This window comes from Psammomys obesus, unplaced genomic scaffold (genome assembly GCF_907164565.1).
Source record: "Psammomys obesus unplaced genomic scaffold, mPsaObe1.curated_primary_1811, whole genome shotgun sequence".
Classification (NCBI taxonomy): Eukaryota; Metazoa; Chordata; class Mammalia; order Rodentia; family Muridae; genus Psammomys; species Psammomys obesus.
The window spans coordinates 6,739,959-6,759,452 of NW_026586589.1; the positions used below are offsets into that span (position 1 = coordinate 6,739,959).

Below are 19,494 nucleotides of genomic sequence, written 5' to 3' on the forward strand. Positions count from 1 at the left end.
CTCAGAAACTTATAGGACTCACAAGAGCCCTTGCAGAAAGATCCACAGATGCAGCATTTGTAAGTTGTCAAGGGATGGGCTTTTGATGATGCAGCTGCCTTTTGAGTCGTCCTTTCTCCTCCTCCCGGGCAACTAACTCACTTTCTCACTAAAGCTGGATGAGGCTGGAGCTGTTCCTTTGGTCTGTTGCCATTTGTCTATCTGGGATTTAGAGAGGATTACATCTCCCTAGGAAAAGTCACAACAGGATTCCTCTCTCATCAAGCAATACACCCTTGTATTTTAGTCCAAAGACTCCTTCCAATTTGGTGCCTTATAGCATGTAAGACAACACCCTACTATCGCCAAACTTGGTAGTCCTTACCTTATCCAGTCCACGAGGCCATACCTGAGGCCAGTGGAGTTTGTCCAAAACAGACTGATCATCACTAGCATGTTAAAATCTCTGCTTTTAGTATAACATCAGGCTTTAGTAGGGCATAGGAATTCCTTCATAACTTGCCTTGACATCCCCATGTTCTCTAGTGACTCCTACATCCAAAGGAGCATTTTGTAATTTTTCAATTTTTCACACTGAGTGCTGAGAAATAAGACAAACTGGGGAATACAGAGAAGGCAAAAGGTTCTATTTTACCATGCAACACTTAGAAGGAATGGCTATTTCAGAGACGGTACAATGGAATAGATGTTGGGTGGAGTGGTGTCAGCTACTTTTAGATGCACTGCCCAGAAATGGCCCGAGAGATTAGACTTAAAGAGCGAGGGTAAGCAGAGGCATGCCTAGTAGCATTTTCAGTTTGATGTACACGAGAAAAAACCTCTTCTCAAGGTTAGCTGGTGCGTCGGAATGCTGTATTTTCCTGTACTTTAAAGACAAAAGCAATCTGAAGGATTGATGGGAAGTGCGACTGTCAGGTTACCGGTTTTTACAGCACCTTTCAGGTCAGCGCGAAGACCATCTCTGTTCCCGAAATGACTACCTCCTGGGGCTACTCCCAGAATCCAGGGAGTTAAGAAAGGGTGGCCCTGACAAGAGTCACTTAAAACCCTTGCTACTCCGTCTCTTTCTGTCGAAGTTTGGGAGCCTCCGACGTAGCGCTTGTGCACGAATGAACCACTTTCGAGTGCTCCCGCCTCCATCAAGGGTCAAAGCTCAGCAAGAGTGGGTTTAACGCGCACCGGGGAGGTGACAAACGTAGGTTCCACAGGATAGTGTCATGGAGAAGGCTGCTCACGAGGGTGAACGAACTCGCCCCACTCCACGGGACTCGCTCTGGAGAGCGCGGGTCGCAACTTCAGTCCCGGCGGCCTCAGCACCCGCCCGGATCCCTCCGCCCCGCTCCCTCACGGCCGTCCCCGTGGACCGGTGCCTGGGAGCTGCCCTCCAGGGCCCGAGCTAGGTCTCCTTTAGAGCGTGAGGTCCGTCGTCTCCTCACACGGCGGGAGAGGGGCCGCTGCGGGCTCCGGAGGAGGAAGGGACTCTTTTGAGCAGGAAAGCGGAGGCAGACGATGAAGGGAAGGCGAGCTCCAGCCGGAGGTTTTCGCGCGCTTTGTCGCGGGGGGTTGTGGGTAGCTCGCCGGGAGGGAAAAGAAAACCCCGAAGCCGGGTCGCGCCGCCCGTCGGGCCGGAGGGGATGTTCGAGGACGAGCCCCACGCCGAGGGGGCGGCGGTGGTCGCCGCGGCCAGGGAGGCGCTGCAGGCCCTGTGCCAGGAGCTGAACCTGGACGAGGGGAGCGCGGCCGAAGCCCTGGACGACTTCACCGCTATCCGCGGCAACTACAGCCTGGAGGTGAGCGGCGGCAGGTGGGCGGCGGCCCCGACCCTCGCCAGGCCCCACCCCCGGCCCGCCCCCGCCCCAGCCTATCGGGCGGTGGGAGTTCCCCCCACCTACGAGGGTCTCTGAGGAGCGCGGGGAGGGAAGGGTGGGTGTCGCTCGACCAACCCACCCGTTTGTTTTGAGGCGGGAAACCGAAGCTGCTGGTTCTGAGTCCTGAGCGGCTCCGGGGTTCCCGAGACTCCGGGCTTCCAAACTTGATTTCTGCGCGCCGCCCAGCGCCCCAAACGGCACGGCGCTGCCGTTAAATCGATCAGACCCGATCCAGTGACAGAATGAATTGCTAATCGCCGCCCAGCCCTTTGATTAGGTCTCCTCCACTCTTTTGAATGGATGCCCACTCCTCGGAAGAGAAAGCAGGCTCGTAAGAAGTTAACTTAGCAAAGCCCAGGGTGACACGGTGTCCGATGCAGCCTGGCTCACCAGGATGAGCCATTTTAACTTCTCCACCCCCTCTGCCTCACAGCGTGCAGCAGTTAGTTCACCTATTGCCGTGCACTGTAGTCTGATCAACCCAGCACACACGAAGTTCTCGGCCCCGCGGTCCTCTCCGCCAGGCCATTACCCCAGGGATTGGCGTGGTGTCTGGCTCTGAATAAATTCAATGGTGATTATCATTAATTGGACAGCGCCGGTAACTTATATTTGTCTTTACAGCAGGGCAGTGACCACGCTACCTGCTTTCTCGGTGTTATCACGGCTCGGGACTGTTTTGCCTAGAGTCACTGTAATATAGAAACCCAGATAGGTGGTAAGCTTAGTGTAGAATTAGAATTGTGATGGCATGTACGGTGGAATTCACGTCCATGGGTTCGGCAGATCAAAAGTATTTGGGGAAAAATTGCGTTTTGCGTTTTGTCCTGAGCATGAACGGACTTGGCATTCCACAAATAATATGGTACGGTTATTTACATAGCTTTCTATATCAAGTGATCTGGAGGTGACGAGGAGTTATGTGCAGATGCACTGCATTTGAACATCGTTGGACTTTGGTATCCTCTGGGGTCCTGAAAGCATCCCCGTCCTATGGGGGCATCAGGACAGACTATTCCACCATATCACTGGGATGTGCAAAAGCTTTCACATGGGCTGGATTCACATACAGACTTCTGTGACTCAGCCTGCCAGTGAAATAATTGCTGCGCTCAAAAACATGGAGTTGGAAGTAGGGGGTTGATTGTTGTGCTTATGTCTATACTTACGTGGGAGAAAAATACCTGAGACAACTTCCGTGCTTCCAGGAAAAGGCAGAATAGACTGAATAAAAGATAGTGATCTGCAACAGAAGGTACCAGAAAACAGAGAGAATGTGAAAGTCTGGGAGAGCAGGGGAGCTGGCCCAGGGGAGGAGGTGCCTGGTGCCTTCTGAGAAGCATGAGGGCCTGGATCCCCAGCCGTCAGGGAAAAGGCAGGTGCAGGAGCAGTGCCAGTATTGTCTGTAACCTGGAGATGCCAGGTTATGAGAGATGGAGGCGTGAAGACAGGCGAATCTGAAGGGCACTCAGGCCTGCTGACCTAGCCGAGTCACGGAGCTCCCAGTTCAGTGAGAGACTCCGTCTCAAAAGGTTGCAAGCTAAAGATGAAGACGCCCAACATCTATCTCTGGCCTTCATACATGCGTACGTGAATGGGTGAGCACATTTACACGCATGTGCACACATATACACTCTACAAAAAAGTAAGGGAAGTTGATTTTTGGCGTCCGGAGAGAGCATTCTAACTTCCCAGGCCTTCATTTAATTTCCTCAACTAAGCATTATTAAGTACAGTGTGTGTCGAAGTCACTCAAACTAGACACTTGTTTCAGATTCTTAAGTATGTTGAACTCAGTTCAAGTTGTATGCTTTCAGCAGGTCACTCTGCCTGGACATTTCCCTTCACCTGTAACTCTGGAGAAGGCTGATGATCAAAATTCTAACTCTATACTTAAGCAGAGTTGATTGACACCTTAAATGTTTGCTTTAGAAAGCACAGCTATATGACTTGAGTTTGGGAGTAGTCTGTCCTTTATTTTGTTTCTTTTCCTTTTCTTCTTTTAGCTGTTGGAAAGGCACTTGGCGTAAAGACACCTTCCTGTGTCTGCTGCCTGCTAGGAGTCCTCTCTGCAGTCTCTGCCTCTAACTAACTCCACACAAGTCTGGACAGGCAGTCTCCCTTTGCTCTCCTAACTTACTTTTATTGTTGGTAGTTTGCTGCTTAGCAGTTTTAAATCTTCCTCTGTGAAATTTTTCTTGACTCCTAGTCAAAGTCAGTTACTGTACAGTATTTTCCCACACTTTCCCATCAATTCTTACAACCTGTACTTTTACTTAAAGAGAACAGTTTCTATTACTTTTCTTAGCTTTAGACGTGGAGCTTAAGAACTGTCTTTGATTTTATTGTTTTGTTGTCTTAAGTTCTTTAGCAGTAAGGTATATTTTCAACCCTGTCACATAAAAAAATAAAATAAAAATTTAGTTGGTGTTGGGGGGGGCCACATGCCTTGGCACATGTGTGGAGGTCGGAGGACAACTTCTGTTATATCAGTGCTCTCCTTCCGTTTTCCATGGGTTCCGGAAATCAAACTAAGGTCTTGAGGCCTGCATAGCAAGTACCATCTCTCCAGCCCTGTATCTGTAATTCTTTTTAGTATTATCATTTTTGTTGAGATTATCATATAATTGCATCATTTTCCCCTTCCCTTTCCTCCCTTCAACCCCTCCTATGTACTTTTCCTTTGTGCTCTCTATCAAATTCATGGTCTTTAATCGCTGTTCCATATGTGTATACACATGTATGTATATTTCCAAATACATAAATACAACGGGCTTGGTGCATATGTTTATATTTTCTGGGCTGACCATTTGATGTTGAAGAACCAATATCAAATGTGCTATTTCTCCCTCTGTCAGTATTCCTTAGTTGTCTGTAGCTTTTGTCTAAGTTCTGCCTTCTACGTTAGCATGTCTGTTGGTGGTCATATTTAGGTAGCCATGTTGGTGTCTGTGTCTATAATTCTTAATCTTCAGACTTCAGCTGTATTTCATGCAGTCATAAGGTGTCTTCAGCCTGAAGACATTTGAAGTCGAGCAGAAAATTAAATGTTAAATTACCATTACTTTCCTTAGAGCTTGTAAACTGAGATAACTATGGTGATGGAGAACTATGCTCAGTAGTTTAAAGATAACTTACTATGGCATAAATAATGCCCCAAATCTTTACCTCCCAAAAATGACATAGACATACCTCATATTGTGAGTTTTAATGCTAAAATATTATCTTGATATATTAACATGCTCCTTATTATATTAATATAGCACATTATATGCTAATATAAATATTAATGTTTTCAACATGTGATACCCTTGCCAACTTTCTAATCTATTTTTTTCTCTGCCAAACTATTTAAAAAGAAACATAAAACTTAAATGATAGAAAAGAATATCATCAAGAATATGATTGGTGTTTTAAAACTGAGAAAAATGGCAATGTGCTGCACGCCTTTAATCCCAGCAACCAGGAGGCAAAGGCAGGCAGATCTCTGTTAGTTTGAGGCCAGCTTGATATACAGAGCTAGTTCCAAGACAGCCAAAGATACACAGAGAAACCCTGTCTTAAAAAACAAACAAGCAAGCAAAAAACCTGAGAAAGATAATACAAAAAGATTTTAGTAGAATTCTATCAGGAAGACTAAATTTGGAATTAAGAAAGAGAGATCTATTTTTAGATTTAGAACTTAGGAAAATTTCTGATTTTTCATGCTCTGGTTCTAAGAACAAGGAGAAGAAGAATGTGGAGGTCTGTACTGATACTTGGAATTGTGTTAGCCTTATTTTGTCAGGGTTTAGGCAGATGAAATTGTAAGGCCTCTTCCAGACAAGTATTTGATCGTGTCTCTGTATTGTGTTTGTGTTGGCCTCCAGGGAGAAGTCATACACTGGCTGGCATGCTCATTATACGTTGCTTGCCGCAAGAGCATCATTCCTACAGTGGGAAAGGGTGTCATGGAAGGGAACTGTGTTTCACTGACCAGAATACTTCGCTCAGCTAAGTTAAGGTAAAACATTTTGCTTTCCCAAATGTTGTTTTAGAAGTACTAAATTTGGGCCAGAGAGGTAATTTAGTGGGTAAGAGTATTTGTAACACAAGCATGAGTGCCAGGTTTCTTGTGATCTGGAACCTCAGAGTTGGGGGACTGAGGCAGGCCAATCCTGGGGGTTGCTTGGCTAGACAGCTCTATCTCAAAAGTTAAATATGGAGATATGGCCCAGTGATTAAGAGGTCTTCCTGATCTTCCAGAGAACCTGAATTTGGTTCCCAATACCCATATCAGGGAGCTCACAACTCCTTGTAACATTTCAGAGGGTTCTGACATCTCCTTGCTTTTTGCACTTGCTCAGACATAGTATGCACACATACACACATACAAAGGTATGTGCACACCTTTAATCCTAGCAGTTGGGAATCAGAGGCAGGCAGATCTCTGAGTTCCAGGCCAGACTGATCTACAGAGTGATTTGCAGGACAGCCAGGGCTACAAGAGAAACCGTGTCTCCAAAAACAAAAAGAACTCAAACACTTGAATTTTATTCCCAAACCATAATAGTCTGGTTCTTTGTGAAGAGCTTTTCATTTGGGAGTCTGATTTTTCTTCAAACTAACTTTGTGAACCTATAAATTGTTGACTAACATTTACTTCATAAATGACATGTAGAACACTGCGTAGGTGTAGAGGATGAAAGAAATAGGTAGGTGCTTTTATTGCCTGCGTCATAGAAGACTGCTGTCTGTAGTGCCTATTTTTAAATCTATTTTATTTGGGTTCCTCATGCCTCTACCTCCCTTCCAACTCTTATCCACCCTAATACTTTCCAATCCCCCTACACTAGGTAGGAGAGAAAGAAGGTTAGAGGGGAAAGGGTCATGATATGTCTCTTTATTACTTCCTGCTGTTTAGGGACATAGTTCCTTGAGGCAAGTCCAGTCTTTGTAGTCAGGATATCCAGCAGTCCAGCAAACGGCAAATGCAGCAGCAGGACGATCCAGCAGCAATGGTGGGCAGCAGCAGGGAGAGCAGAGCAGCAGTTCCCTTCTTCATTCAAGTGCCCCTGTCCCCCCTGCCGGGCTCTGGTGTTTATACCATCTCAGAGTCCTCAGAATTAAACTATCTGTAGCTGGCAAAGACCACGCCCCTCTCAGAGCACAAGACAGCCATAGTTAACTGCTTTGCACAAACTAAAGCAGCCTCCTATCCCACACCTGGAATTAAAACACGTTTCTGTAACATAACTGAGTTTTTAAAGAAGCTAAAACTTCCACTACAGATGTCACTTTGGTTTTGTCAGTCTCGGTGATGATCCTGGGAACCAGTATAATTTGTAGTGCCAGGAGTGAGAATTTGAGCTAGGGGTGAGGGTTTATGTTGTTTGCTTTTTCATAAATGTAGGTTTTTAAAACAAAGATTTTTAGCTATGAAGAGAATGTGCCATTTTCAACCCATTATATGGACTAACTTTAAAGTTGCCTTTTCTTTCTTTTTTTTTTTTTAAAGCTTAATACAGTTTTTTAGTAAGATGAAGAAGTGGATGGACATGTCAAACCTACCACAAGAATTCCGTGAACGTATAGAAAGGCTAGAAAGAAATTTTGAAGTATCTACTGTAATTTTTAAAAAATTTGAGCCCATCTTTTTAGATATCTTTCAAAATCCATACGAAGAGCTACCAAAGTTGCCACGAAGCAGGAAACATAGGTGAGACTCTTAATCTCATATATTTGTGATGCAAAATTATTAGGAGAATTTAATTTTAAAAGTCTGCATTTCACCTTTATGTAAGGACAAATCTATTATTTTTTTTTTAATCTGGTTGTTTAATACATACTGAAAAGCTTCACCAAATCAGTCTCTGAGCCATCTGTCCACCTGAGGGGAGTTGCACATGGAATTTGACTGTTTCTTTTCTCTTTCCATGCTTAGCAGGTTAGTCAGACCAAAAAGAAAAAAGAAAAAAGCCAATTAAGAAAACAACACATTTTTCTTTTGTAGGAGGGTTCCTTGCAGTGTTAAGGATCTCTTTAATTTCTGCTGGACACTCTTTGTTTACACTAAGGGTGAGTTATATTCTCAGTGCTTTCTGTTTATACTCTGGCTTTGGTGATGTTTGACCTGAGAGGTTTCTGGATTTTAACTTTTTTTTCTTATGAAGGTAATTTTCGTATGATTGGTGATGATTTAGTAAACTCATATCATTTACTTCTGTGCTGCCTGGACCTGATTTTTGCCAATGCTCTCATGTGCCCAAATAGACGAGACTTGTTAAATCCATCATTTAAAGGTAAAATACTTATTTTTGAAAAGTAATTGTTAACTTTTAGAGAAAAATTTAAAGTTAACCGTTCTTTTGTCCCTCCTATTCCCTTCATGCTTTTGTCAAACCAGGTTTGCCATCTGATTTCCATGCTCCTGACTTCAGAGCTGCGGAAGAGCCTCCCTGCATCATCGCAGTGCTTTGTGATCTGCACGATGGACTTCCAGTAGAAGCCAAAGGAATAAAGGAGCATTACTTCAAGCCATACATCTCAAAACTCTTTGATAAGAAGGTACTAATAATGAAATAAGAATGTCTAGGGGTCAGCAGCAACCTGAAAGGAAAGAATCTTAACATTCTAGACCTGTGCTCAGATATCCCTGGTCTGGGGCTAGAAAGATGACTCAGAAGTTAATAGCACTTACTACTCTTGCAGAAGACCCAGGTTTAATTCCCAGCACCTACATGGAGCTCACAACATCCTGTAACTCCAGATCCAGGGGATCCAATGCCTTTCAGTCCCAAGTTTCAGTGTCTGCTGTGACTCACCCTTGACGTCTAGTCACAAAAGAAGCTGAGTGGTTAAAGAAAGTGCTTAGTTGTATATCATGTCAGGGAAATGTGCTGTCAGAAATTTTAGGGGGTTCTGACAGAAACCAGCATTCTCCTGATAAAGGATTATGAAAAGCATGAGGTCAGAGTAAGCTGACTGATTTTCTGATATAAGTAGTTTGACTACCTGCTGTTTATTAAAAGTATTGTAATATTATATCAGAATTGCTTTTTTTCCTTCTCTTTTTTGGTGTTTGAGACAACCCCCCCCCCCCTTTTTTTTTTTTTTTTTTTTTTTTCGCTCTGGCTGTCCTGGAAATCACTATGTAGCCCAGGCTGGCCTTGAAGTCACAGAGATCTGCCTGCCTCTGCCTTCTGAGTATTAAAGGCATGTGCCACTACCCTCAGCTACAACTGTTGCTCTAATTTCACATAAATAGAGTAGAAAACTGTTTGTAGGCTACTTACACGCATTCTGAATTTCTTCCCCAATTAATTGTCTATATTTCTGAATTAGTTTATCATGGAAGAGTTTTTAACTTTTTTCTTTAACCTTGAGTCACATAATTCAACTAGACCTTGTCACTTATTTTCGGTAAAAGGATTTGGTTTAAGTCATCATTCTGGCCCTTACTTAGTATGAAGAGATTTTTACTTACTTATTATTGTTGTTTGTTTTTTGAGACAGGGTTTCTCTGTGTAGCCCTGGCTGTCCTGGAACTAGCTCTGTAGAGCAGGCTGGCCTCAAACTCAGTGTTGATTATTCTCTGCCTCCCAAGTGTTGGGATTAAAGGTTTGTGCCTCCACTGCCTGGCTTAAACATGTTTTTCTAAAAAGTATTATTATTGTGTGTGTGCATGGATACCTGTTGTGTATATATGGGTGCACATACCCCAGGATGTGTGGAGGTCAGGAAACCTTAGTTCTTTGCCTGCTTTAAGTGTGTTCCTGGCATCAAATTCAGGTTACCAGGCTTGTGTGGCAGACATCTGCATCTGCTGAGCTACCCCGCAGGCCCATGACGTTTTCTTCAAACACAAAGCCTTTCCTAACTGGGTTCTTCTCCCCATACTTTGTATTTAGTCTTACCTGTCCTGGAGAGTGTACAAGTCATAGATTCTTGTAGGTATGTCTGACATCTCCAGCAGAGTAAACGTTTAAAGAGTGTATTACCTGATGCAGTATACCCTGGTCCAGTGATCCCAAACCTCATTTTGTCTGTAGATCTGGCTGTTGTCTTGGCATAATTAGTGTAACAATTTATTTCATTCCAGAAGCTAAACCGTCATCCAAAACATCATTCTGGTTTTGAAAATACTTGGAGGCTAGTCACCTGTTCTGGATCACATGGTTGGAAAGGATGGTATTTCCATTCTAGGGCCAGAGATGTTTTGTTTGGTTTATAGAATGATACTTTTATCTTTTTCAATTTATTATTTAAGTAACAATTTATTATTTAAGTAACATTTAAAAACAAGAAGCTGTAGCAATTTAGGGCTGGAATATCTATGGTAAACTATTACCAAGCTAAATGATGGCCATCACTATTAGGATGGCAAATGTACATTCAGCTCTCTCCATTCATGTATATTGGACCCTTGCTCTTGAAGGCATTTCCATGTTGTGTTGCAGCTTAACAACAACCTAAGTCTAATTAAGATCTATGGAACTGCTAATAGCTATGTGGTTTTCCCTTCTCACTAGTAATAGGAATCAAGGTCTTTCCTGCTTTCCATTTGTGGTACTGAAGATCAAATCCAGGGCCGTGTAAATGCCAGGCTGGTGTTGTACCCCTGAGCTGACTCCCCAGCACCCTTAAGTTTCTGGGATTGGAAGCATGTACTCTACAGCATACCTGGCTCTCCTTTTAAACCTTTTGCTTGCCTAAGCATGTAGTAGTAACTTTAGTTTCCCTTCTCGTACACTGGTGTTAATAATGGATCTCTCGGGGCTGGAGAGTCGGCTCAGAGGTTAAGAGCTCTGACTACTCTTCCAGAGGTCCTGAGTTCAATGCCCAGCAACCACATGGTGGCTCACAACCATGTATAATGAGATCTGGCACCCATTTTTGGCATGCAGGTGTACATGCAGATAGAAGACTCATATACATAAAATAAAATAAAATAAAATAAAATAAATAAATCTTTAAAAATATAATGGCTCTCTATCACCAGAATTACTGGTGAAATCATTTGTTTAAAATGCTTTCTCGGTACAGAGAGTAGAATGCTAAGCCACAAAAGGAACATTTGTTTCACATCCCCTCCCAAGGCTCAGGGACCATTTGCAGGGAGGACCAGAGCAAAACAGTATCTTTTGGACATGGCAGAAGCACTCCACTCTGAGTTCACAGCAGCTGTGGTTGCCTGCACAAGGTCAATTCTGTCAGCATTCTGATGTGGACAGAATTGAGCCCTAACAAGGGACGATGGTTAGTTGATTGCCTCAGGAGAGGCAGAGTCTGTGTTTGGAAAGGTGTGGCTCGTGATTAACCATACTCCGGTGGGTGAGCCTACACCAGGGAAATGGGCAACACAAGTTGGAGTCAATGGGTTATTTTTAAAAAGTGAAGGGCGGTAAGATGGATTTGGGAGGAATTAGGAGATAAATATGGTCAAAATACTGTGTATGCAATTCTTAATGAATAAAAATATTTAAAATGTTTTGGAAAGCACTGCCGTAGACTAACCATGGAGTATTTTTAAAAGTATTTATTTAATTTTATGTGTGTGTGCCTGAGTGTGTATGTATGTGCACCACATGTGTGCAAGCTCCCTCAGAGGTCAGAAGATGTAAAATATAAGAGAAATCTCTTTTTTGTGTTTATTAGTATTCCCTAAATTCTTTTTCATTGGCAGATTTTAAAAGGTGAATGTCTCTTGGACCTTTCCAGTTTTACTGATAATAGGTAAGTTTTTACAGGTGCTCATGGTGGTGCATACCTGTGTGTAATGTCAGCACTCGGGACATGGTGGCAGGAGCATCAGAAGTTCAAGGCTAGGCTGGAGAGATGGCTCAGTGGTTAAGAGCACAGTCTGCTCTTCCAGAGGACCCGGGTTCAATTCCCAGGAACCACGTGGCAGCTCACAACTATCTGTAACCTCAATTCCAGGGGACCTGACACCTTCATACTAATGCACATAAAATAAAATTAAATAAGTTATTAAAAAAAAAAAGTTCAAGGCCAGCCTTGGCAACATAGTGAGTTTGAGGCCAGCCTAGGCTACATGAGATCTTATAGACATTAGGTAAATATCTAATACAAATAGTGTCTGGCATGTCACAGACTGGCAATAATGATTTGTTGAAATTTGTTAAGTAAAACATTAAATATAAAGTTAACTCCTTCAAATTCAGAATCTTGCTTTAATGGCCTTATGTACAATTGTCATTAAGCCTTGTTAGCTAAATATATTTAAGAAACATTCGCATTTGAAACTACTATACTCCCATGAGAACTCAGAAATACACCTAATGACATCTGTGTTTGGTTTTATAGTCTTCTAGTTAATCTGCATTAGCAATTGAAAATGTCCTCATTTCAAAACCACTATGATTTCCTCGGTGATCAGATGTCACACTCTGTTCTTGGGTCAGCTCCTCTGTCATAAGGTTAAGTCTATAGTCTCCTTTGACCTGTACGTCAAGAGAAGTCATTGCTGTGACTGTTGTGAATGTTCATAATCAGGTGGCAACCTCTGATATTATTAGATAAGCAAAGGTCATAAACATAGAAAGTCATCACTTTTCCCAAGCCACAGAGTGAATCTTCGTTTCATACTGAGGTAAGTGCGTTGTACAGCTCAGTTTTCTTCTGGCAGCTTAAGGCAATTCTCTTTGCAGCAAAGCTGTGAACAAGGAGTATGAAGAGTATGTTCTAACTGTTGGGGACTTTGATGAGAGGATCTTTTTGGGAGCAGATGCAGAGGAGGAAATTGGAACACCTCGAAAGTTCACTGCAGACACCCCTTTTGGGAAACTGACGTCACAGGCCAGTGTGGAATGCAACCTTCAGCAACACTTTGAAAAGGTAATGTAGCCTAGCCTGCCTTAGTTCTGAATAATACTTGTCTTTTCTCTCTGTCATTCTGCTAACAGCAGAGGCATCTTTTAAGTATTGCATCTCTCCTACTAATTCTGATTTCCCGTGAAAGCTCTAAAAGGTAATTTTTACATTATAGTGCTCAGTCTGGCTATTAGTCACATTTTATATATTTTCCAAGCACACCTGGGTTAGCTCATAATATGTGTCTTTTATATTTATTTACTTATTATGTATACAGTGTTCTGCCTACATGTATACCTACACGCCAAAGAAGGCACCAGATCTCATTATAGGTGGTTGTGAGCCACCATGTAGTTGCTGGGAATTGAACTCAGGCCTTTGGAAGAGCAGCCAGTGCTCTTAACCTCTGAGCCTTCTCTCCAGCCCCAATATGTGTCTTTTGACATACAACTTAAACTTTCTTGCGAGTCTCTTTGCTTCCGTTCAGCCTATGTTAATATATGTTGCTTCAGAATTGTAGTTCAGTTCCCTACACTTGACACAACTGCCTTTCTCTGACTTTCGCTATATACTGTAGACTGGAGTGTTGAGGGCCCAGGCTTAATTCCGTGTTTATTTGTGAGATTTGTTAGGGGACAAAGTCTAATGGAAAATTCACTCCTGCCTAGAGCGGGAGCCTGCTTCCAAACTCTTCTGTTGACTTCATTAGCACAGACAAATTTTTTACTTAACTCCCTGTTTCCTCATGTATAAAATTAAAATAAGTGTACAGTATATCTCAGGTATGTTGTATGAGAAAAATAAGACTACATATATGAAGTATGACTCAGCTGTAGGGATGTCAGTAGCATGACATTGCTAGACATCTGGTGGGTACCCTGGAAAGGAAGAAAAGAGAGAGGTGATGAAGAGAGAAGGCGGATGCACTCTGTATCAAACAGAGGAAATGGCTTGCCAGTTTCACACATCTTCTTTCCCGACAGAACCGGTCGTTTGCGCCTTCTACCCCTCTTACTGGGCGGCGGTATTTGCAAGAAAAAGAGGCAGTCACCACACCTGTTGCTTCAGCTACTCAAAGTGTAAGCCGCTTACAGAGTATTGTGGCTGGACTAAAAAATGCACCAAGTGAGCAACTTCTGAATATTTTTGAGTACGTATAATGCTATTTTTCTAAATGTTTTATTAAAATTAGAATCTTTGTTCAATTATGTTTTTAATATATTCAGAAATTTTGAGACTGGCAGTGCATGTGGCAAATTTCACTACATCAATTTGATCATAAAATATGTTGACATCTAGGCAGAAATACCAACTGAAAATTGTTATTTTGCAAAATAATAGGCTTTCACGTGTATTTGAAAGTTTATTGAGTGCTGATATTCTACTCTTGTAAGGGTAATTTGTGTTTTTTCTTAGTTGAATATTTCTTTTGATGGTTTTCATTCACTTATATATTTATGGGGGGAGGGTTGAGTGCCATGGCATGTTTTTAGAGGTCAGAGGACAACTTTCTTCCACCATGCGGATCATGAATATTGAATTTAGGTTCTTATGCTTAGAGGCAATTGCCTTTACCCACTGAGCTGTCTTATGGGACCCAAGTTCATTTTAAATGAGACTGATCACCTATTGGGGATAGTATATAACGGGATTTTTATGGAATTGTTTTTTAAGAAGTCTGTTTCCTGGTAAAGGTGGTAGGATGAAGTCAGATCAGAGATCATTCTTTCCTGATTTCTAATGAAATAAGAGAATAATGAGAATCAGAAAAATAATGATCAGCAGAGAGAGATGCTAAATTAGTGGTCAGGAAAGGGAAGTGGATGAGTCTGGTATGGCTGTCCACAAAAAGTGGTACTGGGAAAGGGGTATGTTTGATAAAATTGTAATTGTACTCAATAGTGTTCCATACTGGGCTCTTTCCTCTATTCTTCTGTTGAGGCATAATGATCAGGAGTTCAAGGCCAGCCTAGGTTACGTGAAACCTTACCTCAAAAATAGGCAAGCAGGGCTAGGGAGAGAGCTAACTACATCTCCAGGCCAGGCCACTGTTGCTGTCCTCTAAGAATTATCCCTGTCATATAACCTAGGCTGCACCTGACTGCGGCTTACTCCTTCTCTTTCCCTTGACAACTGAGCAGGAAGGAGAGCACGTCCTTGTTATGGGAGCCCTGCACAGTTTTAAAAGATAACTTTCGGGGCTGGGAAGATAACTCATTTGGTGTCGTGCTGAGGCCCTTAGTTTGATCCCCAGAAGCCATTAAAGAAGCTGGGTGTGATGGCATGCTTTTGTAAATCACAGCACCAAGAAGGCAGAAACAAGGCGATCCCTGGGGCTCGCTGGCTAGCCAGCCTCACCTAACCTGAGAACACACACTGGTGAGAAAACACAGTGGCTCATTTCCGAGATGCCCAAGGCTGACCTCTGATGTCCATACACAAAGGCACAGATATACATAGGACCAATAAAGAAAAGGGGAAAAGTCACACTACAAAGTTGTCAGTTTCTAACTGATGCTGAGCCATCTTTATCATGTGTTGCTATATATATAAAGCTTAATGTACATTTACATTTATAAACTCATACCTGGAAATAGAACTTTGGCCACTAAAGACTACTAGGTTTTGTTTTTTGAGTTTTGTTTGTTCTTTAGCTCTATGACCCAGGCTGATGTAGAACTCATGATCTTCATGAATTTATATATGCTAAGCTCACTAGACTGTGTGTGTGTGTGCGTGTGTGTGTACGTACATGCACGTGTGCAGTGCAGGTGCAGGTGTGTATGCAGGTGTATATGTGCGTTCCAGGTGTGTGCTAGACAAAACAGTCTTTTTCCTGAGCTACATCCCAACCCTAAGGTGATTCTTGAAGAATCTTGAGGAATGTTGGTAATCTGGGTTTTTTTGTGATGACTGGGCTTCTCTTGTATTTTATAGATCTTGTATGCGGAATCCTATGGAAAACGTTATAAAAATACTGAAAGGAATAGGAGAGACTTTCTGCCAGCACTATACTCAGTCCACAGATAAACAGCCAGGATCCCACATAGGTAAGAATTAGGCGTGGAGAATGTCCCCCAAAGTAGAATCCTTTCCCTTCTCTTACAGTTAATGTACCAGTTAAGTTTTTGCTCTTTAGTTGTCATCACAATTTCAGTAGCACATGCTTTCCTTTATTTCCTCTAGACTTTGCTGTAAACAGACTAAAACTGGCAGAAATTTTGTATTATAAAATATTAGAGACGATAATGGTCCAGGAAACACGAAGACTTCATGGGATGGACATGTCAGTAAGTAAACCTGCCTCCCAGCCACAGCAAGGTCTCAGGGCCTTACCTGGGAAGGAGTAGGGGTTTGTTTGTTCTTTCTTTTTACAAAAAACTAGGATTTTTCTTCTATACAATATAAACCAATGGCACAGACTATGTACATCATTTCTTAGTTTTTAGTTGAGGAAAAAGAAAAAAGATTATGAAAAAGATGTGTAAATCTTTTTCCTACTAGAAAAAGCTGTTATGACAGAAACAATCACTTCTATGTACAACCATTAACTATACACACGATTTGTGCCTAGGTATCAGACCTTAACTAATGACTCTAGAAGCTTCTCTGAAAACATAGCTATATCACAGCTCTTTAACAGCTGTGAAAGCAGTTCTGGCCTAGAACACAGGGGCGCTCACCTGCACAGAACTGTCACCAGTGTAAAAGCATCAGTCTGTCGGCCTCCATCAAAGGCAGAATGATTGACCAGCGCATCTGCATGGACAGTCTCATCTCCAGACTTAAAAACTGAAACCTGGCAGGAATCTCCACCATCAGGGCTTGAAAATACCAATAGAAATGTATTCAGTGGGCAGCAGTCCATGAGCTACAGAAAAAGGAACTGAATGTCAAATATTAACCAACTTTATCATTTCTAAATTTGACAACAACTTGAGACAATTGAGACCTAGTTGTTTTCTCATGCCTAATCACAAAGACAGCTCCATCTTCTATCTTAGTGCTCAGTGATGTCGCCTGATTGTTTTAAACCACTAACAATGAGATCACTTTGTCAGTCTTCAGCAGTTTACTCTTCCCAACCATTTCACTAACGTAAAGAAATCTGTCATCTGAAGCAAGCTGAGCTTGCCTGCTTGTGTGCACTGCAGAGTTTTCCAAGCCTGATGTTTAGTTTTCAGTTCTCTCTGAGCAGATGTATCTTTAGCCTCTTAAAAGCTTTCAAATAGTAAATGTGCTGATAGAGGTCATTTTAATTTTCCAAGCAAAACTAATTCTCTTCTTTTTAATAATGCATTTTTTAACTCTTTTGCATGAGTTCTTTCTCAGAAGGTGTTAACTGACTTGGCGTTAGCTGTATTTTAAACTTGCTTGCAGCTTTGCACGCTTTTCATCCTGCCTTATCATTAGTTTCATATACTTTTTTTTTTTTTTTTAAGAATCAGGAAGTTTCAGGGGTGGGGATTTAGCTCAGTGGTAGAGCACTTGCCTAGCAAGCCCACGGCCCTGGGTTTGGTCCTCAGCTCTGGAAGAAGAAGAATAACAACAAAGAATCAGGAACTTTCTTCCACAGGACCAAAGCTTTTCTAACCAGTTCTGAAAGTTTTGCATCTGGTATTTAGTGTCAAGCCTGGGTAGCCCTGCTATAGAAAATCACACTCAGGGTTTTTGAATGAAAACATTTAGAATACAAAAGTGAGCAGTAAGAGCACCCCCCCCCCCACCCGCAGGCCTTGAAGCAGCCATTGCTCACTGGCCGGATGTGGCCAGGAACACCAACACAGTGCCCACACAGAGTGGAACCCCGGGAGCTTTGTTATTGGAAGTAGTGTTTTGACAGGCTCCGTAGGCCATTGTGGGGAATCAGCAGTTTATGGCAGACGTGGACAAGATTTTATTTTTTAATTTCTGTTGTTGATTTTGACACATCCATGCTGTCCATCTCGAAGGAGAAAGGTGAGACATGTGGTATACTGTAGTGTTCTCTTTCTATAAATGAGCTTTCTCTGGCCTGCATTCCCAGTTCCTGGTGATAAGCACTCTGCCCCTCAAACTGTTAAAGCTGACAATTACCTACTTGTTTATAACTCAGAGATTCTTAAGATTTATTTCATTAGTGCTTTATCTGCATGTGTACTTGCATACCAGAAGAGGACATTACATCCCAGTATTGATAGATGGTTGTGAGCCACCATGTGGGTTCTGGGAGTTGAACTCAGGATCTTTGGAAGAGCAGACAGTGCTCTTAACTGCTAAGCCATCTCTTCAGCCCTAACTAAAAGATTATTAAATTATAAAATAGTGTTTGTTTTTCTTAAAAAAAAAAAAAAAGAATTTTCTTTGAACATCTGACCAGTTCTGATTACTTCAAGGACTACTAAAAGTGTTTTCTATTTAGTTTTGTACATTTACTATATATTTAGGGGAATTGTGTCTCATTCTATAGTGTGGCGTACAAGGGGAAGTCAGAAGTCAACTTACAGGAATCAGCTTCTCTCCTTCTACCATGTACGTCCTGGGGATCAAACCCAGACCGTCAGGCTTGGCATCAAGTGCTCACCCTTACCCGAGCCTTCTCTCCAGCCCCTGAAAGAAATGTTCTACAAAGTGAAGCCTATCCTAATATAGTTCTTGCCTCCTTTCCTCTGAGCCCTGTGTGGTCACTCTCAGAGTCTGTTTCTCTCCTGTTCCAGGAGAAACAGGTAGCTTTGGAAGGATACTATGTAACTACTACAAAAGTGTTTCTCTGTTTTACCCTGGAATTTTCATCTTATTTCTTTAGGATTGGTTCTTCTTGGATTTCATACATTTGTGGTTTATGCTAACACCTTAATGAAACACCTGAGGGAGAAGGAAAGTTTTTGCTTTTATTTTGAAATAGTTACAGATTCATACCAAGTTGCAAAAGTAACAGATTATCTTTCTGTAGGGATTATAGCTTAAGCAGTACAGTATCAAAATGAAGAAACTGACCTGGAAATAGTGTGTCTACCCTTCTACAGGTGTATCATGTGTGTTATGTAACTAGCACAAAAATCAAGATACAGTGGTCTCCCCTTTTTTTTGGAGGGAGATAGTTTTCAGATAGCTCTTAATTCTATATTTTGGTTTCTTTTATCTGTGATAAGATTTGTTTGATTGCTTTTTGGGGCTTGAAACAATTATGTATTAAGCATGGGCTTTACCCATGTGCATGCAAGCTGTAATATATGTGTGGAGGTTAGATGGCAGCATTAGGTTCTTTCCTTTCACCATGGTGGGTCCCAGGGATTGTCCTCAGGCTTGTTGGCAAGACCTGCCAAATCATCTCAGCAGCCTGTTTTTGTTTTGTGAGACAAGGTCTCTCTGTGTAGTCAAAGTTGGCAGCAATCATCCTGCTCTACTTCCCAAGTGCTGGGGTGACAGATATGTCACCTTGCCTGGCTGACAAAGTTTAATTTATACAGGCACAGTGAGAAAGCAGCACTAATAGTTACTTCTAATAATAGTTGTAACAAGATCCTATAATAAAGTTAGGTGAATGTTATCCACCTCTCTCTAAGTACCTTATTGTACTTTTATTGTTTCACCTAAACACATGACTTTGTGGTTATTATTTGTCATATCCAAATTAATACTGTCTCTACTCTTGTACTTTAGGGTCATTGTTAAGTAAAATGAGAGCCATTTAAACATAAGCACTGAAATACCACATCAACATCACTACTGCTAAGTGAGTAATAAGCAGGTAGCACATACAGTGTGGATCTAGCCCAAGGGATGATTCACGTCTACTGCAGGGGAGAGGGGACAGTGTGATGTTCTGTTACAC

The 19,494-nt window shown here is 42.1% G+C and overlaps 1 protein-coding gene across 2 annotated transcripts in view; it reads left to right on the forward strand.

The window, feature by feature from the left end:
* The first annotated feature begins 1,579 nt into the window (after positions 1-1,579).
* The window catches only part of Rbl1 (RB transcriptional corepressor like 1), a 57,311-nt gene continuing 39,396 nt past the window's right edge, over positions 1,580-19,494 (forward strand). For both annotated transcript variants that reach the window (XM_055602441.1, XM_055602442.1), the window contains exons 1-11: positions 1,580-1,790; positions 5,738-5,871; positions 7,366-7,566; positions 7,861-7,925; positions 8,021-8,149; positions 8,254-8,414; positions 11,533-11,582; positions 12,518-12,704; positions 13,664-13,830; positions 15,618-15,730; positions 15,867-15,970. In XM_055602441.1, the coding sequence (XP_055458416.1) occupies positions 1,635-1,790; positions 5,738-5,871; positions 7,366-7,566; positions 7,861-7,925; positions 8,021-8,149; positions 8,254-8,414; positions 11,533-11,582; positions 12,518-12,704; positions 13,664-13,830; positions 15,618-15,730; positions 15,867-15,970 (1,467 nt within the window). In that variant the 5' untranslated portion in view covers positions 1,580-1,634. The remainder of the gene's footprint in view (positions 1,791-5,737; positions 5,872-7,365; positions 7,567-7,860; positions 7,926-8,020; positions 8,150-8,253; positions 8,415-11,532; positions 11,583-12,517; positions 12,705-13,663; positions 13,831-15,617; positions 15,731-15,866; positions 15,971-19,494) is intronic.